Here is a 20,884-nt window from a genome sequence, read left to right as displayed (position 1 = left end):
ATTTAAACCCAACCAAACGAGAGATACTGCATAATAATTTGACGAAATAAAGAAATATGTGCATCTTTCAAAATTCATAATCCTGCAAACTAAGTGTCGATTTCGACTGTATTCGACAACTATACAAAAACATTGTACATTATAATTTGCTTTAGTTCCTTTTAAAATAATGCATTCCATCTAAAACAATATTTCCCCATTTATTTTTCTGGCAAGAACTTGTGTCACTTAATTTCTGTTTCGCCATCTGAAAGAATAATTGGATAAACAATCGAAACAGAAATTTTAATTTTATTCATGAAAATGCTCGCGCAACTTCAAAAATTCTATTCTAACTATTGATTTATTTACCAAGCCATTACATAACTATTTCTTAAATATTTTTAGAAATCTGAATTTGGAAGTAGTTCGTGAAAATTGTTTTTAATGGATTTAATGACGTTTAATATTAATTTAAAAGTTAGAACTTTTATTCGGGTAGTTTAAAATGTCTCAAGTTTTTCTTAAAAGATGCATCTGTTGAAGTTAACGTCTACTAATGTTCAGCAGAATTCGTACTTTAGAAAACTGGATTAAGCAATTTACATTTAAAAGGCATAATCATGAATAGGTATAAAAAGATTGATGGGATTTTGAGTTTGTATAAAATACTGTTTGTAAATCACATGATTGATGTAAATTTTGAAAATTGAAAATTATTGTTGCATATTTTTCGCATGCTTTTTTTCATGCATGCGTCTGAAAAATCTCACAAAAAATTAGTGTTGATAAACATTTACCAAATTATGTACGAGACCGTTTCAATCACTTTAGTAATAAGGGATTCTATTTAAATGTCATTTTTTTTTCACCATGTTTGACCCTCCCCCCACCCCCTCCCTGCTTTTTGTCACAAAGTGTCAAACTGCACCTTACTCTCCCTTCCTTCTTGTCACATGTCACGCTTCATTAGTCAATCATATAGAAAAGCGGGATGCCACAATTTTTGTTACCAATCCTCTTCTACTTGTCACAATTTCACAAACCCATCTCCTCCTAAAAGCATGATATCATTTGTAGACGACCTCTTACGGAATCATATTTTCTTTTCTTTTTCTTTTTTTACTCATCATAAATAAGAATATAATAACTTTTGACTAAATAACACAGAAACTAAGTAAGTAATAATTAATAAAAACCTTGAAGTAGTTAACTTCCCTCATGTAGTCGGAAAAAAGGATATTTAGTTTTAACTAGTAAAAGTCGCGGTTAAATAGTAAATTCAGCGTTCTTATGGAAAAGATTAAAATACATAACTAAATAAATAAAACAATATCTCTCCTATACTCTGTAAAAGAAATTGGAACATTGAAACTGCTAATTGGTTTAGTCTAAGTGATTATTCTTGCGAAATCTAACAAGAAATGTATGTTTAAAATCTTTTTTTTTAAACTGTTATCTGAAATTCAAGTGCAGTGCTCGAGGATCCAAAATAACTACATTTCTTTCTAGTTTCCTAAATTCATTCACTCTAACAAAAAATTCATAAACTTCTATTAATTTAGGTATAAATTCAACCAAACGTACATGGATATCCACGGGTTTTTTCTTATTTTCTTTTATAGTTAGGTCCGCATAAAGCAAAACGTATTTAATTCAGCTAAGTTCTTTAATAAATAAATAAATAAATAAATAAACACCTATTTTTCTCACAGTAAGGCGTAAAATGGAACTCAAATACTTGCATTCAAGCGAACAAACGTTTCGAAATGCATAAGAAACATGCTTACATGATTCATGACTCCTCATCCATTGCCTTTACGTGAACTTTAAAAAGCGATTAAATGCCATCAAATGCACCGAAATATTCTTTTTGGGCACATCTTGGAAAGAGAAAATCTATAAAATTCTACCGTAAAGTGGCACTACATTTTTTGTACGTACAGCAATGTATCCACTAGAATGAATGTCTGGAATTCTCGGATCTTTTACGCGATAATTCGTGGAATGTGATAAAAGATGCTGAAACATTTGTAATGAAGTCTACAGTAACTTCGATTAAGGGGTGGGAAGAAATAAAAAGGTCAGGAATTGATGATCTGGAAAATAAACCAAGAAGGGGAACTTACTCCTATGCTCAACCGATCTAACATTTGCAATAAACTCGATAAGAACTTTGAAAGGCACCAAAATTATGTGAAAAAGCAGCAGTTAAATAAGATTGTTGGGATTCGAATTACTTTTTGGATTTTAACTCTTATTAAATTATCCTAAAAAGCTCCAGTTTATCAGATCTTGATTTTTGGGAATCTGTCCATTATATCAGAAACAGTTCTTACTTTGTTAATGGTATTAAAGCCATTCCGCATTTTTCTGTTGTTAGGATTTCATTTTTATAGTTATATTTTTTTTTACTTGTTTATTTTTATTCAACTTTTTTGCATTTTTTATTTACTATTCATTTTTTTTCCATCTTGCTTAGTTTTTAAAATTGTTTTTGTTTATGTACTGCAGTTCGCATGATTTCTTTTCTTTGACTTATCTTAATTTTTATTTTCCCAAAAAATTGTGTTTTGTTCATCTTCCGACATTTGTTTTTCGTTTCATTTCGACCTTTTGCTTACCTTGCAGTTCACAGTTATTGAAATAGTCTTTTATGTTTTAGTTTTAGTGGCTTAACCTTTTGCCAATCGAATTATTTTTGGCGTAGGTTTTGTATCTGTGAGAAAGCTTTTAAACCATTATTTGCGTTTCGTTTAGCTTTTTATCTCTCTTTAGTTTTCTCATTAGTCTTCAATGAATTTGCAATTTTTACTTTTTAAGTTGCTTTTTTTTTCTTGCATCGGTGATTTTTTTCTGATGTCTTTTCATCCATAAGCATTCTTTCGTACTGAAAAAGGTTTTCCTTGCAAATCCTAAACACGTGCATGCAGTAAATTGAATTTTTGTGAGATTAAACGTTATTATATCTTATTTTACGTTTCAGGCATTTTTCTTAAAGAATACCTTTTAATTTTTTATGATGATTATATTCTCTCTGAACAACTTTCTATAGATTAAAAATAAAAAAAGTTCACAGCAAACATATTTTTACCGGCTAATGTCAAATGTAGTTTTCTAAAAGAATATGTCAAAATATTATATGCGTGTAATAAAACTTCAACCTGCATTCTAATGAATGCTTGGTGAAAAAATATGACTTAGGTTCTTAAATTATTTAATACTGGGTTGCCGCAATATGAAAGTATACTTGTCTTCCAGGAAAATGCATCCGTATAAATTTCGGTAAATTAAAAAAAAAAAAAAGAAAAGAAAAGAAAAAAAAATGTGTCATTAATTGAAACAAAAGAGAGAAAATACTAATATTATAAAATGCATAATACTAAAGTATCCGATAGGTCCTTTAGCAAAAATGATAAAGTATCAAGGTTCAAACTATTTTACTCTTCAAACATACTTTTAAACTACACTAATTGGCTTAAATTCGTTCTAGAACATCATATTTGTAACTGAAATATGATGTTTTCGGTGACACGAGTTCTAGAAGCACTCGTGTTTTCACATTGGATCATCATTATACATTCGAGAGTACAGTTACAAGTTCCCCTTTTACTAGTCAACCCTTTCAAAATGCACTGATTATTATAGACCTTATTTTAGATTCTTGGTTTGATCTATATGGTGGTGACTTACTGAAATTTGATTATAATAGCATAGTTCATTTTGAAAACACATGTTTTTTTTTTTGTACTTAATTTGCTATTATCTTGCCTTGCTGAGTTTGGTGTTTATTCCGTTAAACTTCGTGTAGAATTTGAAATATTACCTCTATAATTGAGGCAAATCTAACTTGATACACGTATCCAAATCTCAGTATTACGATTCTGCCTGGTTAGGTTGGCCCCAACAATAAATTTTTAACACTAGAATATATGGGTTTGGCAAGAACTTGAAGCACTTGTGCATATTACATGTAAATATTGCACATAAATTTGCTGTGTTTTAAAAAAAAATATCGTCGTGAACTGATCGCTAAAGCTGGCACTCGTGACAAGAGAGTCCCGAGTACGATGCCAAGCTGGTCGAATATCATCCGTGTTCACTAATAGAGAGTGGGGCACTTTAAATATGTGGCGGTCACGTAGCCCTCCAAGTTCACAAATCGAATCAATACCTTTGGGGGTACTGGATCAGGCGTTGGTCAACTCTTGGTCTGGATCAAAAAACAGAGCTGTCTTCAGTGCCTCAATTATTACCTCAACTAATACCTCACCAGTTAAACCACGTGTAGTGGTAGGCACGGGATAACCTGGAATGTATAATGAGTCTCTTACTTTTCAAGAACACCCGAATTGATGGCTAACTCGTTACATTTGAATGTAATAAAAGCGATTTTAAGAGGTAACTTCGAGATTCAAATTACTTTTCCTGCGATATATGTAGGCATTGACTTTTAGGGCTCGGATTTTTCAGTTTTGGGTACATGAAGCGCTTCAACACGTCAGCGGCAAACCCAACTTTGTGTGTTAAAAAGCTTCAAAATTCTTTGTTATAAGTATGGTTTTTGTTACAACATATAAACGGACACCCTGTATTATGTGTTTAATTGCTTTAAATTCTTTGTAACTAACTGTGGATTATGTTTTCAACCTTCTTAGGCATAACGTTGCGCGTAAAAGTCTCCAAATAACACTTAAAAAAAAAGATTGCTTCAACATACACAAAATGTGCAAATGCTGCCCATGACTAGTACTTTTTTTTGTTATTAAATGACTGTACTGAAAAAGGAGTACAGAAAATTAACATTCCTTACAGTACAAAATTTTTAATTTTGCTGCTGAATACCTTAAATATTATGTTTTCTTATGTTAAATCTTATCGATTTCGCACTCAAATTTTCTTTCATCTGAATAAGAAAACTATGTTTTTAGAATCGCACCTCCAAAGGACATTTATTCTCATTTACAATTTTTTTTACAGTTAAGTAAAAATAACATTTTCTAAAAAAAAAAAAAATATTTACTCACATGTGCATCGGGGAGCATCCCTATTTTAATTATCAGAACAATAGAAAATGATTTAATATGCTGCTGAATTATCTTGACGTTGTGTTTTCTTACATTATATTTTATAAAATCCGCACTCAAGTCTTTCTTCATCTGTTTTAGAACACTATTATTTTAGAATTAATTCTCAAGGAGACATTAATTGTCTCAAAAATAAAAAATAAGATTATTTTTCAATATATTTACTTCCTTTTACAAAAAAGGAAGTATTGTGTTCGCGAAAAAAATTTCACTCAAAAATCGACCCTAATTTCCATTTTATTCACCCCCGAATAAATGTTAGGGCTCGACCGATGGCATTTTTTGGCCGATGGGCCGATGCCGATTGTTGGCCGATTGTTCAAAGATGGCCGATGGCCGATGGCCGATTGTTTTCCTCCAAATGGCCGATTGCCGATGGCCGATGGCCGATGCCGTTGGCCGATGGCAAAAAAAAAAAAAAAATCAAACAGAAATAAATTGATAAGATTGTCAGGGATTTAAAGGATCATTGATTTATTTCACTTTACTTCCTTTCTACGAAAGAATTGTAATCGCCAAAAAAAAAAAAGTTCAGATTTCGACCTAAATTTTTATTTTAGTATCACCAAATTTATACTTCACAAGTTTTTTCGGCATATCTGTACATACATATGTACCTAAGAATATATAGATAACCAAATATCCATTTTGAACGCCTCCTCAGTTAATTATCGCAAATTCTCTTGTGATGTATTCATGCGCGTAAACTTGCGTCACTCAAAAACGTTATGAAATAGTAAATTGAAAACTCATACGTACGCAGTACGATCTAAAAAGTCGAGGTCAAGTTGTATAAAACCTTACCCTGAATAGTTCACATTATGGAAGCATATATCTACCTACAAAATAGTCACCTTGAACGATTATGCACTTCTGCCAACGTTCGTATAGCTTTTAGAAGCACTCCTGGAAGACATTTTTCGCAAATTCCTGTAAGGCCTCTTGCGCTGCTACTTTAACTTCATCGTGGGGAAGAAGACGACTTTCATGTGGAGGATGCACGGTTCGATTGGTCAATACTTTGATATGACAAACAAATAACATAACGTTTCGTCGGACTTAGCTCCGTATGACTTTTACCTTTTCCCAGCAAAAAAACATTTGCATGGACGCCGCTTTCTTTTGTCAGGAGAAGATAAAGCTGCATCATAGTAGGTTGCGAAAAAGGCTTCCAGGAGTGTTTCCAAAAGTTATATGAACACTGGCAGAAGTACATAGTCCCTCAGGGTGACCCTTTGAAGGTGGATGTGCTTCGGTAATGTGAACTATTCTGGGTAAAGTTTTATACAGCTTGTCCCCGAAATTTTCTATCGTACTACGTACAATCTATATACGATGTAGTTATGCCTCTCTTTTTTGACTGTTGTATGATGATAGAGAAAGAACAACAGCCAAAAAAAAAAGGAAGAAAAACAAAGAGACTGTTTAATAACCAATTGATTTGTTTTTTTTTTTATTGAGCATATAACTAAGATTTCAGTAATGTCGTAATAATGTATGGATTTAGATACACTAAACATAGTTTAAAAAAATTAAATTACGGTTTTTAATCATTCAAAAAAAAAAAAAAAAAAATAAGAATAGAACTATGAAACCGTTAACAAATTACGCAATTAAAGTGGAAAGATTGCACGTAGACATTTTTTAGTCATCAAATTAAATAAAACACGTAACAGATAAATTACAATATTAAATCAAAATAGGAATATTTTTATATTTATTTAAAATTTATGAATAGAAAAGTTTGCATTTTTCATAAAAGCTATAACAGTGACATACATTTTGCTGAAAAAAAATAGCCATGAAAAGAGCAAGGTTCTTAAAACGCAGGTGCAATAAACAAACTCAATATTTACACCAAGTCAATAACTGAATACATATACTACTTGATCTGATGTTTGCACACATAGTATTGAACAATTTGATTGTTTAATCTTTTATGAAGCTTTACAAACAAGTTCAAATTAAATTTTTCAATTTAAAAATAATTTTCTGAAATTTGAAAAATTGCATAATAGAAAATCCTTGAAAATTTTCTATAAAAAACGAAAAAAAACTTAGTCATTGATTTTATATAAATACACAAAAATAGTTACTTACAGCAGAAAAAAAATCAATCGCTATTAATGATGCAAAAAAGATGGCAATTTACGAGATATAGGTGAATCAAGTATGAGAAATACGCAAAATGACATTTCTTGACCAAAATAAATAATCGCTAAATATTTAAGAAATGCTTGAAACGACGAGGTAGGGTTAGGGAGGGGGAGGTCACCCTCTGATTTTGGAGTAAATCACACTTCGGCCCCAATCTCTGCAAATTTTTTTTTAGTACAGAACAGCTACCACCAACGCCTCGGAAGAGTTTCTATGAATCTACTTCAGTACTTCCGAAAAAAATTCAAAAGACCCTTTGATTTCCGAATTATGTCACTATTCAAAACGTCTTCAATTTCTTACATTAATGCCCTAAATTCTTTCTAAACAATAGATAAAGTTTGAAAGAAAAAAAAATCTCCAATTTTATGAATGGTGTTAGTTTTAAACAACCCAGAAGTACAACTAGAAGTTAATTTCAGAAATTGAGGGAGTGGGAGGAGGGGCACGCAAGTGTTCTTGGAAATTGAAAAAATAATCGTAAAAATAGAGTTCAAAATAATCATACACATTGAGCAGAAAACACTTTCAAAACTTGCACCCGAGTTTGTTTTGACGTGCAATGGCGGATTTAAAATATAGCAAGTGTTGCAATTGCGCGAGAGGCCCCATAACCATATGGCCACCGAAGGAGTTACAAAAATGCGAATGATAAATGTTTTACAACTTCTGTGATCCCCAAAATGTATTTCGACGGGCCCCAAACTTGTAACTCCGCCGAAGCGATACAGAAAAGACAGCATTACTGTGATTCTTATTACAAATATCGAAAAATTAAAAATTACCGTCGGTTCAACGGGAATCTAATAAAATGACACAAAAATCGGTTTCGCCATCTGATATTTGATTCCATAGTCTCCAATTCGGCAATATATCACCAAATGATCGTCAGTCTGAGACGCTATATTAGTTTTGCATTGAAATAACTAATTAATAGCCACAAAAAAATGAGTAAACAGGCTTTTCAGAACACCCGATCGAAAACAAAAAGGAAGTGCACAACTGGAACGTCCGCAGACCCCACATACGAAACTTTAACCTTCTACAGATTATCATTTTTGAGTTATGACTTATGACAAATACATACGTACATCCTGCTGCAAGAAACAACGCAATAATTAACTTGTTTGGTACCTGAATGTAGTATTAAAAATTCTTTTAGGGATGACTAAAAATAGAAATTCATGCTGAAATTTAAGTATTTTATATGAAAACAACAACTCCATTTACTTTGTATTAAAAAGTAAAACAGCAAAGGTCCTTTTTTTTTTTTTTTTTTCAAAAACATCGGCCAATTCCATCGGCTTTCGATGTTTTTTAAGGCCGTTGGGCCGATGTTTCCCGCAAGTTAGCATCGGCCGCCGATGCCGATGCCGATGGCTAAATTGTTGAACCATCGGCGCCGATGCATCGGCCAGGCCGATGCATCGGTCGAGTCCTAATAAATGTTGAGTTTTTTTTCGACTCGACCACACGGAATCTGTGCCAGAAAACATATAGACACGCGAAATATCCATTTTGACTATTCCCGAGTTAATTACAATGCGTTTTCTCGTGACGTCTGTATGAACGTATGTGCGGATGTGCGTATGTATGTCGCATAACTCAAGAACGGTATGTCCAAGAAAGTTGAAATTTGGCACGTAGACTCCTAGTGGGGTCTAGTTCTGCACTTCTGTTGCTTGCATTCGGGTGTTTCTGAAGGGATCTTTTGTCCCTTTTTGGGGGGAAATCTTTGTTAATTTCGATGTAAACTCAAGTGGTGTTATAATTTGGCGGACACTTGGCGATACATCGCCAGTCTTTTGGTCGCCAAGTTGGCGACAAATTTCGCGATTTTTTTTTAAAAATCTGATTTCATTTTGGTCACTGTTGGTGACATTTATGGAGTAAACTACTGAATCACATTAAAATTGCCAGTAATGGGGAAATGGCATTAAATTGGAGTAAAAAGAAGTCATGTGATGCACACATCAGCTCGTTTTTTCTGTACTTACTACACATTTTAAAATTTCTCATTCAAAGTTTGTGTTTTGTCTGAGGAAGTTCAGAACAAAGCAAACTAAACAACACGAATCGCTAAATGAATGCAGAACTTGCATTTAGAAAACTTACTTACCACTTTTATATGTTGTAGTGAGGGAAAGAAGTTATTTCGTTTTTTTTTTGGAAATTGTTTTCTTTTCTTTATTTAACTATTTGTGTAGTAATTAGGTTTTTGTTGGTTCAAAGAACATCATAAAAGTAGGGTAGATCAATCAACGAATGAACACGTCCAATGAACGAACACCTCGGGTTTCCCCCCTTTTTCCCCTTTAAATAAGTTTTTAAAGTATTTTTTAGAAGAATTCATACTAGTAACTTCCTCCTATACAATTCCAAAAAGAAACGATTTCAAAATTCTGTTTTTCTTCTGGATGGGAGAATTTATTCACTGAGTTGGTGATTCATTTCTTTTTTTTTTTTTCAACCAATTTAAAAACTTTACGTAAAACTGCAAACGTTTTCCAACTTTAAAAATAAAAAATAAAAAATATATACCACATGAAATATTCTTACTGTCATGCACCAAGTGTCGAACGATGCAATGAGTTCTTGAAACGGAAACTGCACAGGTGTAGTTTCAATGACCATTGACCAGGTCAACCTTACAATATTTTTTTATATAGCTTTAGTTTGAAAAAGTTATATCATTAATGAACTTTCCATCGATACGAACGAAATTCGATTCAAAAGCAGTTTAAAAGGTAAAATCATGTATGCTATCGATCAGCAAACAAGTTTTTTGAACGTGAAATAATAAAACCTGTGTCTAAACACTTCTACGGATAATTCCATGCGATGTAATACAGAATCTAAAGTGAATACTATACCAAGATTGTGGAGCTAGTGATGTTCATTGCATAACTTATATAGTAGTTGCTAATTCAAATGAATATCTATAGCGAAGTCAAAAGATCGTGGTTTTCAAAGGAAATATTCCGTGGTGTATTAAGCTCTGGACATTGTTTCCGTATTACCCCGCAATCCGGTATGGTGCAAAATTCGGGCGTCACCAGATTTTTCAATAACACTTGCATGGTCCTTTCCGGCATGCCGGAAAAATCAAGGTCAGGAAAAAAAATAGTAAAAAAACTATATGTTCAGCTTAAAAATGAATACAAGTTCTATACATATCTTATTAATATTAATGAAAAGTTTAATTTTGTAAAAAATATTTACTAACATTGTCATTTGTTATTTTAACAAGAAAACAATTGTTTAATTACGAATAATTTTATGAAAAAATAATTTAAAATAAGTAAGCAAATATTTAAGCAGTAAGTTACCTCCCCTAAACCAGTGCTAAAAAATTTACCATAGCTATTCAATAAATAAAAATTTAAACTTACCTCTCTAAAAGGAACCTAAAACGACGTATTTAAAAAAATTAAGAACAAATCGCAGAAAGCGATGAATGCTTCTAAAATGATTACTTTATTGGCATATAATTAAATCCATTAATAATGACTTACAGTCCTTACATTGGTTTGCTTTCTGAATGCGACTGAAAGGGTAAATTTACTTTCGTGTTGTTGCAAAATAAACCTCAAATTATCCAGCATGCCGGATAATTCGAATTTCCCAGCAAGGTGGTCAACCTCGTTTTTTTCCGGCATGCCGGATAATGCGGGGTAATACGGTATTTGTTTTTAAATTGCATTTATATTTACTTATTTTTTAACATTTGTTAAATAAAAATAATGCTGTACTGGCTCTCTTTACTGTATTGATTTTTTTCTTTACTGCTCTCAACATTCTACTAATGTTTTTTCATGAACATCATGTTAATAGAGAAAATTTATTAAAAAAAACGACGATTTTTTTTAATGTTACAGCTTGTCAAATGGTTTATTCAATGTAAAAGTAACTAATTTGAGTTTTCTTTTCATGCAACTAAAATAAGACATAAGTTGATCACAGATGCGAAACATTAATATTTGCAAATATTTTAGCTCCTGCAGCTCCCCCTTCTGACATCAGAGTAGAAGCTACTAGTTCCACCTCAATAAAAGTGTCGTGGATGGTAAGTTTATGTATATTTTTTACTATATAAAAGCTTTTAAATTACTGGAATTTCGGTATTTCTGATTGTTCCGCAGCATTTAATTACAAAATATATTTCATGTGGCACACATTTCTCCTACATATTTTTTAGATTCGTCAACTGTTTGGCTTTTAGCAAAGAAGAAAATTATGTTTCACTTCAAAATGAAAAACAAACAAATAAATAAAAAACGAAGAAAAAAAAAAGGGGGGGGGGAAATACAAAAAAAAAAAGGTGAAAGGTGGTAAGTTTACAGCTTGGCCTTTATAGGTTCTTAAAGGAATTTTCACCGTTCAAAATGTATGATCTTGGCAGAACTAATATCTCAGTTTTAATTAATTTTGATTTCTCATTTCAATATTTCGAGAACTTTCAAACGAAGTATATATTAAATTATTAAATGAATTAATTAACCAACGTTCTGAAGCACAAAAAATGCAAATTACTGCAGGCACGTGTTTCGGTGCTACAAAGAACACCTTTTTCAATGCAAAGAAATATGAACGTCTTTATGAAAAGTCATCCGCGAGGAATACATTTCATCCAGAAGCTCAGACTTCCTTGCATTGAAAAAGATTTTTCTTTGTAACACCGAATCACGTGTCTGCAATAATTTGTAATTTTGTGATTAAAAACGTTGGTTAATTAATTCATTAAATTTTCAGCGCAAAGGTATTTATTCACTTAAGTATATATATTTTTATAAATACTTATTATAAAAAAAAGATAGAAGAAATAAATTTGAATTTTTGAAGCCATAAATTCAAATATTTAAATTGTCTGTGTGTAGGTGTTGCATGTGTTGACGGGTGTGTGTACGTGCGTATGTCTACGGCATGGACGGCACCCTGTTGGAGAGGTCCCGCTTGCGGCGGTCGGGTTGGTGCGGTAGACAATAGAGTTCAAACAGTTAAATTTTATGAACAAGTTGAATTACAAATTATTTGTAATCGTGGCGACGAAATTTGTCCTCTTAACAAAAACTTCGCTCTTGTTGTCATGGTAACCTGAAAAATCAAAGTAACATCAGCATTGGTCAAATTAGAATAATAATCAATTAGTGATTGCTAAATAAGAGCATTTAGAAAATTTCTGTTATAAAAATAGAATAAAAAAGGTGTCACAGAAAGAAACGAACATTTTACTCATCCATTCCTGTTTCATCTCATGTCATGTTAATGACTTATTTCCTTCTTAGCACTTTGAGGTCTATGCCCGAGCGTTACTCGGGTTACAAGTTATATACGTTTATAGCTTTTTTAGAAATTATCTACGATCCTTTTACTTTCAATATATAAATATATATATATATATATATATATATATATATATATATATATATTAAAATTCGAGTTCGAGCTTTGAAATGTATCACATAAAATCAAATTTTATTAAATAATGTGTATTTGAAAATTGAACCTATTTTCAAATATTTTTTCAAGATTGACGCAAGTTTTTAATTAAGTCTGTGTAAATTTTTATGGTTATTAATGATGTTTTCCTATGCGGAACTGTTTTTTTTTTAAAGTTTCATACGTACTTTCTTTGATTATTTCTCGTTTTGAACTGCTTCTTATTTAATTTAAATAGTTATTTCGTTGTGAAAGAAAACATCGTGAAGTATCTAAAAAATTAATAATATACACATCTTCCAAGTATTTAAAAAAAAAAAAAAAACATGCAAAGCGCCAAAAAAAAACCCCCTGGAAGATATGCTGTCGAAATAGCTCAGACCTGAAAGTGTTAGCGTTTTGTAAGAGCGTCAAGAATAAATGATGCACACAATTTACACTGCTTCCAAAGCTCTATCAGATAGGAATTTTAAAAAATAAGAGCAAACAAATATTAATTTACTCAGTGGCGTACCTAGACCCGACTTTCGGGGGGGGGGGGGTTACTTCTTTTATATATATATATATATATATATATATATATATATATATATATATATATATATATATATATATATATATATATATATATATATATATATATATATTATATATATATATATATATATATATATATATATATATATATATATATATATATATATATATGTATGTATAATCGCTTGGAATTTTTTCCTTTTCTTCCTTTTTTTTTTCTTTCTCTTCTCTCTTCTTTTTCTCTTTTTTTTTTTTGAGACTAACTTTTCGGGGGGGGGGGGGTTTGTCCCCAAAAACCCCCCCATAGCTACGCCCCTGAATTTACTTACGAATAATATTAGTTATATCATTTAATTTTTTTTAATTCTATTGACTAACAGATGGCAGCACTACCATAAAGCTCTCTTGAAAATTGAAGTTTAGCGAAGATAAAATTAAAAAAATGCTTACTGGCTTTTATTTAGGTAAACTCCTGCATGCAACACGATTGTTTACTTTCGTAAAGTTTTTCACAATATCAAACTTTTGTTTGTACGTTCATTCAATAGCCATTCATTTAACAAGTTCAAGAAATTCATTAAGATATTCTGTTTAGTTTTAGTTTTGGTCAGTAGATGGCAGCATCTCTCAAAAAACAACCATCCTCTAAAAAACTATTACACTATACATCAGCCAATACACCGAACTCATTCTATTCTGAACACTCAAGGGACCGAAAAAAAGTGTTGATTGTGGAGGTGTTCGTTATCGTTATAGGATTGTATTGGCCGGGACCATCAAAATGTGTTCAGAATATAGGGGTGTTCATATTAGAGTGTGTTCAGATAGAGGGAGTCCATTGTATTTTTATACTATTTAATAAAAGTGCAATATTTAAAGAAAATAAATTATTTATTTCAAAGAAAAGGTCTGCAAAACTACAATACATTGTAACGAAACTTGTAATAGAATTAATATGGTAAGATTTATTCCTGGACATACATTTTTTAATTGATCCTTTCATGAAATCCCAAAATAATTATGTTAAGTAATTAAACTAGACAGTAGACCTAGTATAGGATAAATAATAAATATACCATTATGATTAATATTAATATTGCTGTTGTATGGCTATCGAGTTTTTGTAACAATGGGTTTTTTATTTAATAATTTAATGGGGAAATCACACGAAATGTAGGGTAGACCGGGGCACGTTTACGCATTGGGTACGTTTACGCAGTTCCCTTTTTTCAAAATCAGTTATAAATGGAGAGCGAACAGTTACGCCAGATTGATGCTAATCCCTAGGAAATATTCACACAAGTTTTTGAGCATCAGTCGAGCTTCGGTTTAACAATGCGGATAGAAAAATCTATTTTCTACCGAACCGATTAAATTTTGTGTTGAACGTTTAAAAGCTTATTGTGAATAAATAAAGCTTTGTTGAAAACAAATAAAAATATAAAAAAATAAGCAGAATTTTATCGTTTTTTGAGAATTGTATTTATATAGACAGAAAAGTTATTAAATTCTGTTACACGTTAATAATAAATCCAAACTTATCGACATTTATACGCACGTTCTTACTGTGTCCTACTACTCTGGCTTACTTCTAAACGGGCTCCGGACGCTTTTTTTGCTCTCTACTGTCTCAAACCTTTAGTATTTTCAGGTTATTTAGTTTTAAAAATCACCGTTCATTTTTAATTGAGTAACAGATTCGTAGCTCATAGCTTATATTCATATAGTGTTGTCTTAATACTTGTTCAGCTTTAATTTTATACACTATTCAGCCTGTAATACTTTATTTTCTTTATTTTAAAGATTGTAAGACATTAAGTTCAAAATACTAATAGCACCACATTAGATATTATGAAAAGACTTATCCCCGATAATCCAAGTATTTCTTCCACTAGGCTTTCCACATCGTCACATCGGGATTACCCAAACTGAGACTATTTGAAAAAGTAGGACCAAAGCTTAGGCTAAGAGTTAGAATTAGGAACCCTCAAAAAAAAAAAAAAAAAAAAAAAAACTTAAAAATTTACAAGTTTCTATTTAAGCAGAAATAGGAAACATCAAAGAAAAAACTATGAAACCAAAACCTGCGATAGGTAAAAGTCAGAAAACTCTGTAAAAAGAAAATGAATGAACAACTCTGTTTACGAAGTAGAAAATTGTGCTTTGCATCTACGGTTTTAAAGCAAACAACCAATCGAAAAAAGGACAGGACAGGGATCAATGTCTTACATGTCAAAAAGCAGTCCCATGACAAGTATTCGAAAAGAAATACTTTATTTTTGTTAGTAAAATCTAACAGTGATGAAGAAGATAACTAAATAGTTTCTGATTTTAATTAGTAAACAACCCTATGATTTTAATTTAACCTATAAAATGTTCTTCAATTATTTGTAATTTTCTTATTTTCAAAGTGCTTTAAGAGAAAAAAAAAACATTTAAATTTGGTTAAATATCTATGTCACTTACTTTTCGGTACCATTTTTATTATACGTAAACGTGCTCCGCTCGATGCGTAAACTTGCCCTGTGTTCGGGGCAAGTTTACGCAACCGACTTGGACTTAAAAAACATTTTTTTACGATTAAAAACACAAGCTGAGCAGCAACTGAATGTACAAATTTGGACTTCATTAACTGCTTTATAAAATCACAATGTCTAAAATTTCCTAAGCACAAACATAAAAACTAAAACAGTCATTGAAAAAAATCCTCTTAAACGTGTCCCGGTTTATCCTACGGTTTTTTGCCCGTATTTCCCCCCCCCCTAAAGAACAGATATGATCAAGTAAAGGAATGGAACACATAGGCGGATTTAGGACTGAGTTCCTGGGGGGGGCAGGATTTTTTTTTTTTTTTTAGCAACATTTTTATTGTCCCCCATTCCCATATTTTTGTCTGTTTCCTGTGATGCATAAGTCCATGCTTTACTTTTTTGTGTGTCATTTTCATTAATGTGTGTTTTCATGTTGTCCTTTTTGAATTGACCTTAAAAGAGAGAGGGCTGGTATCAAGAGAGTGACGCAGGGCTCCCTTTTAAGTGGGAAATAGAATATCACCAATTTTAGAGGGGCCGGGGGTTTCTCCCCCGGAGGAAATTTTGTAAAATGGATATAAAAATTCTGCATTTTGAAGCCTTACAAAGGTTAATTGGATAGACATTGATACAGTTGTACAGTATTGTTCAAACTTTGTAAGAAACAGCCATTTTAAGTTTGAAAGAAAAAATAAACTATAGATTTCTCATTACAACAACCTTTTTTTAATTATAAGAAGTGCAGAAAACCAAAGGGAATAGAGGTAGTGTATCATTTTTTTTCCCTGGCTAATCAAATTAACAATATGGTGTAGAAGTAATTGGAACCCACTTTACTTAGGATTTTCAAAGACTTATCTAATTATTTTCATGGACTCTAGAATAAATTAAATTATTTAACGCACTTCATTTGTACCTTCCAGTCTCTGATATTTTAGTACTTGATTGTAAATTTTTACAGTCCTGTTCTAGCTTTGTGAGAAATAGCTATTTTAAATTTAAAAGAAAAATGAAACCATAGATTTCTCATGACAACAACTTTTCTTCAGTTGCAAGTGGGGCAGAAAACGAAAAGAAATAGAAGTAGTGTGTATTTTTTCCGTGCTAAACAGATAGACAATATGCAGAAGAAGTAAGATAAAAGCAATCAATACAAAAGAATTTCCAAAGTACTGCATTCGGGATTGAATAAATAGCAAGATATGAAACATGTGAGAAACATGATTTTTACATTTTGAATACAGGATGTGGCAAGGAGCTGAATTTGACACATTTTGGCACTCCTCCCCCTCTGCCATTTGTTAGAAATTTTAAAATTTAAGGTTTGTAGCCACACGTTTCCAAATATTTAAGGTTTTCAAGCACTTAAAAATAAAATTAGCTTTTTCAAGCAATTTCGATTTTTTTAAGGAATGAATCATAAATTTTTTTGAGAGTTAGGGACCCACTTCAAAGCAGGGGCCCTAAGCAATAACTTGTTTATCTTATAAGCAAATTTGGCCCTGTTTGTAATTAATTGTCACATTCCTTAGTGACTAACGTAACATTCGCAGCTGATTTTCTTACTCTTTTTACTTACACCGGGAGTAAAATTAAATGTTTTTTGATTTAATATGCAGACTTGAAATGTACAAAGTGACTATTTTTAATTTCTACCAAGAATTTGAAGCAAAATAAGCTGGCAGATATTTTTTTGCCAAAAAAGGCATCGTGACTAACGTAACATTTTTACAACCCTGAGAAACAATGCTTATGTTATGAGGCAAATTTTTCTGAAAGTTACACAGGCATTTAAGATTTGCCGATGTATTTGTAAGAGGTAAACAGTCTAGCACTATGGTTCTTTCTTTACTTTTTTTCTACATTAGTGTAAAAAATTGAATGGAAGGATTCAGTTCAATTAACTCAATTTGAATGTGCGAAAAAAAAATAAATAAAAACTGCTTTTACAAACTGAATAACATTATTTTGGGCTAATTAAATCTTATATATATCTCTCTTTTAAAAAATTAACTTTATTCAAGTTGATAGTTTCGCCGAATTCTAGTATTCTGCAGATATACTAGTTATCGTCATAAGAAACTCCTAGTACTTTTCAATGGCATATTATTTTTTAAGGTTTACTGATTCATCGAACGAATAGTGTTGTGCATCCTGAATCAAAATGTAACATTGATTCAAACATTTTTGCAGAATGAATTTTAATGCCGGATATCACCAAAAATGTTTGAATTTCTAAATGATCATTCTTGCATTTTCTGAAATATATGGCAGCAGTACTTATTCTCACTGTATCATGTAACATCTTCAAATGTTTTCCAACGAGCTGCATTACTTCATTTTAATAATAGGTGGAGATGTATTTTCTAAAAAATAGACGTTCTTCTTTGTTAAAACTGTCTTTCCGGTCAATTTAGACAAGGGAAATAACAAAAATTCCGGGAAAGCTAAATTTTTGTAGAGACCTTGGGTTTAGCATTACAAATAGAATGCCAAAAGTCCCCGTCGATCCCATGTGCGCTAAAAAAGTTATTTGGGGTCAAAGGTCAAAATTTTAGGTTTTTTGGATTTTTCTCAAAAACGGTAAGTTTTATCGAAAAGTACCTCAGACCAAAGTTGTAGATCTCAAAATTCTCTATAAAAATGGTCCTCATGATTTTTTCTCCAAGACCAAACCATTTCCCAGATATTGCGTATTCTCAAAAGACAACCAGTCATTTACAGAATTCCCTCTACTCGCATGGCCTTGAATAACATCTGGCTATTCTAATCCGTGTAGCGTCGTTCACATACCCAGGGATGCCCAACCCACGAAGGGCATGGGAGCACCCCTAAATATCGCGGAGCCCCCCCCCCCTTCAAAAGCAACAGCCTCCCTCCAAAAACTGAGAAAAATACACCTCAAAACAGCCCCCCTTTAAATGTTTTTTGAGCTCTCAAACTGTAACCACATTTCAAACAATAAAACATAGTTTGGCTGGTGAGTCGCATTATTATCTTGACTCCTTACAATTTTTGGCCTTAGTGATACATTGTGGGTAAGATTTCTGGATTCTAATATTACTCTATCTCTCTTGGTTAGACAACAAACCGTGGTTGACGCTTCTTCTAATTTTTCGCATCATCTCACTGCTTTAGTATAACGTGAGGTATTGGAAATCATATAATTCAGTAGTTATGCCATCAAGCACCATTGCTTTTAAATTTTATCTGATATTCCTTTTTTAAGAAGATGATCCGAGTTTTCCCACTTCTGCTTATCAAGGAACTCAAGTTGAAATCTGGAATTGTAAATTTTCGCTGTACAATCGAATTCTTCAAACTTGCCATCGTACTATGTTTCGATCATCAGCTCTCGTTCTGCAAATTGGTTACTTTGAGAATCTAAAAAAAATATAACACTAGGCATTGCGGATGACCATCATCAGAGAACTTGTTTCAAGACGGATTACGACGACCAGTTCGAAGATGGACAATGAACATTTATAATTCCAGATTTCAGTTTTGAAGCTGAGAGACTACGATGGAGCTCATCGATAAGCAGAACTGGTAAAACTCGGCAGCTCCCTCTTTCAAAAAGGGGATTTCCGATAAAACTTTGAAAGAAATTGCTTGATGGTGTACCTACTGAGTAGTATGGTTTTCAAAACCTCACATGTCATACTAAAGCAGTGAGACGACAGGTAAAATAAGAGAAAGAAGTGTCAGGTACAGTTTGTTGTCTAATCAAATGGAATGGATTTATTCGAGTCCGATTAGAATCTAGAAATATTAAGCCACAATACCATCATGCCACAATTTCAATCAAGAATGAAAATTATGAGAAGTGTTATAGTTCAACTCGCCCGCCAAACTTATGTTTTATTGTAATCAATGTGGTTACAGTTTGAGGGCTCAAAACCCATTAAAATTTCTTAACGTCTTTTGTTTCAGAGGGTGACTTATGTGGGCTGTTGCAAGACATATTTTTTTTTTAATACTTAACCTTTGTTCTCTATCAGATGCGGTAAATTTGACATTTTGAGCCAAAGTTATGAGTTAAGTGGAGAATTAACTTTTTTTTTACTAGATAAGAAATGCTTTTATTACTTATTTTTTCCGTATCTGTGTAAGAATTAATTAATATGAAAACAAACTTTTACAAATCATAACTTCTAATATTTTTTCTCTAAGTACGGAGCAAAACGATGCTATTCAATTCTAACACTATATTGGTCAAATTCAAGATTCAACACATGTGTGGAACTTTAAAATACAGTTTATTATTGAAATGATCTTATGCAATGTGTAATCTACACAAAAAGTCTGCTCTTAAGAGCGATAACATCAAATTTATCAAATTTTGATATTTGATGAAATTATTGTAACTTTTTCCAGTTTTTAAGTATTTATGGTCAACTTCAAGGCGCAAGCGACACCTCAAGATATTTTTGCGGTCAAAATCCTTTTGCATATCCAAATATCTCTACAAAAGGCAACTTTTCCGGGCTATTACTTAGCGTTTATCAGATTTTGATTTTCTTCAATCCACTCTAATGAACATAGCCAGTACTTCAAAAGTAAGTCCACCTCGTACTAGAGCGGGATTAAGTGAATCTGAATCCAGCTTTTGTTGTAAAAAAACACTGCTTATGTAGAGGCTGAGATGAGCAAAACGCAGAATTATCGCAGAAAAATTCATAAATTTTCTACACTTGCTTACAAAGAATCGCTTTTACAATTAGCTAGAGATCGTTCTGAGGTGTGTCAAAAGCTGCCCTTGCACGTTTTAATTTTGAGTATGATTTAGTCAATGCTTTATGAATTTTTCTGCGATAATTCTGCGCTTTCTTCTTCTCAGTCTCCTCCTCCACTTCACAGCCACAAAATAAGCAGTGTTTTTAAAAACAAAAGCTGGATTCAAATTCACTTAATCGCGCTACAGTACGAGGAGGACTTACTTTTGAAGTACTGACCTGTTCATCCTCACGTTGCTGCAGAGATTAAACTTTTCCGGGTGTATGATTTTCTGCAATCGACGCGACTTGTAACGGACTTTCGACTTCTTAAATAATCAGCATTCTTATAACTTCTCCCGACACTTGCATCGAATAAAGTTGGCATTCCACGACTGCCCAGCACAACAATTTCACCTTCAGTCCAAAGTTTATTGCA

The 20,884-nt window shown here is 32.1% G+C and overlaps 1 protein-coding gene across 3 annotated transcripts in view; it reads left to right on the top strand.

The window, feature by feature from the left end:
- LOC129222164 (cell adhesion molecule Dscam2-like) overlaps positions 1-20,884 on the top strand; it is a 141,254-nt gene that overhangs the window by 2,707 nt on the left and 117,663 nt on the right. For all 3 annotated transcript variants that reach the window (XM_054856622.1, XM_054856621.1, XM_054856623.1), the window contains exon 2: positions 11,219-11,289. In XM_054856622.1, coding sequence (XP_054712597.1) covers positions 11,219-11,289 — 71 coding nt within the window. The remainder of the gene's footprint in view (positions 1-11,218; positions 11,290-20,884) is intronic.

Source organism: Uloborus diversus, chromosome 5 (genome assembly GCF_026930045.1).
Source record: "Uloborus diversus isolate 005 chromosome 5, Udiv.v.3.1, whole genome shotgun sequence".
NCBI classification, from domain to species: Eukaryota; Metazoa; Arthropoda; class Arachnida; order Araneae; family Uloboridae; genus Uloborus; species Uloborus diversus.
Note: the sequence above shows the minus strand (reverse complement) of the source record. Positions and strands in the feature narration are given on the sequence as shown.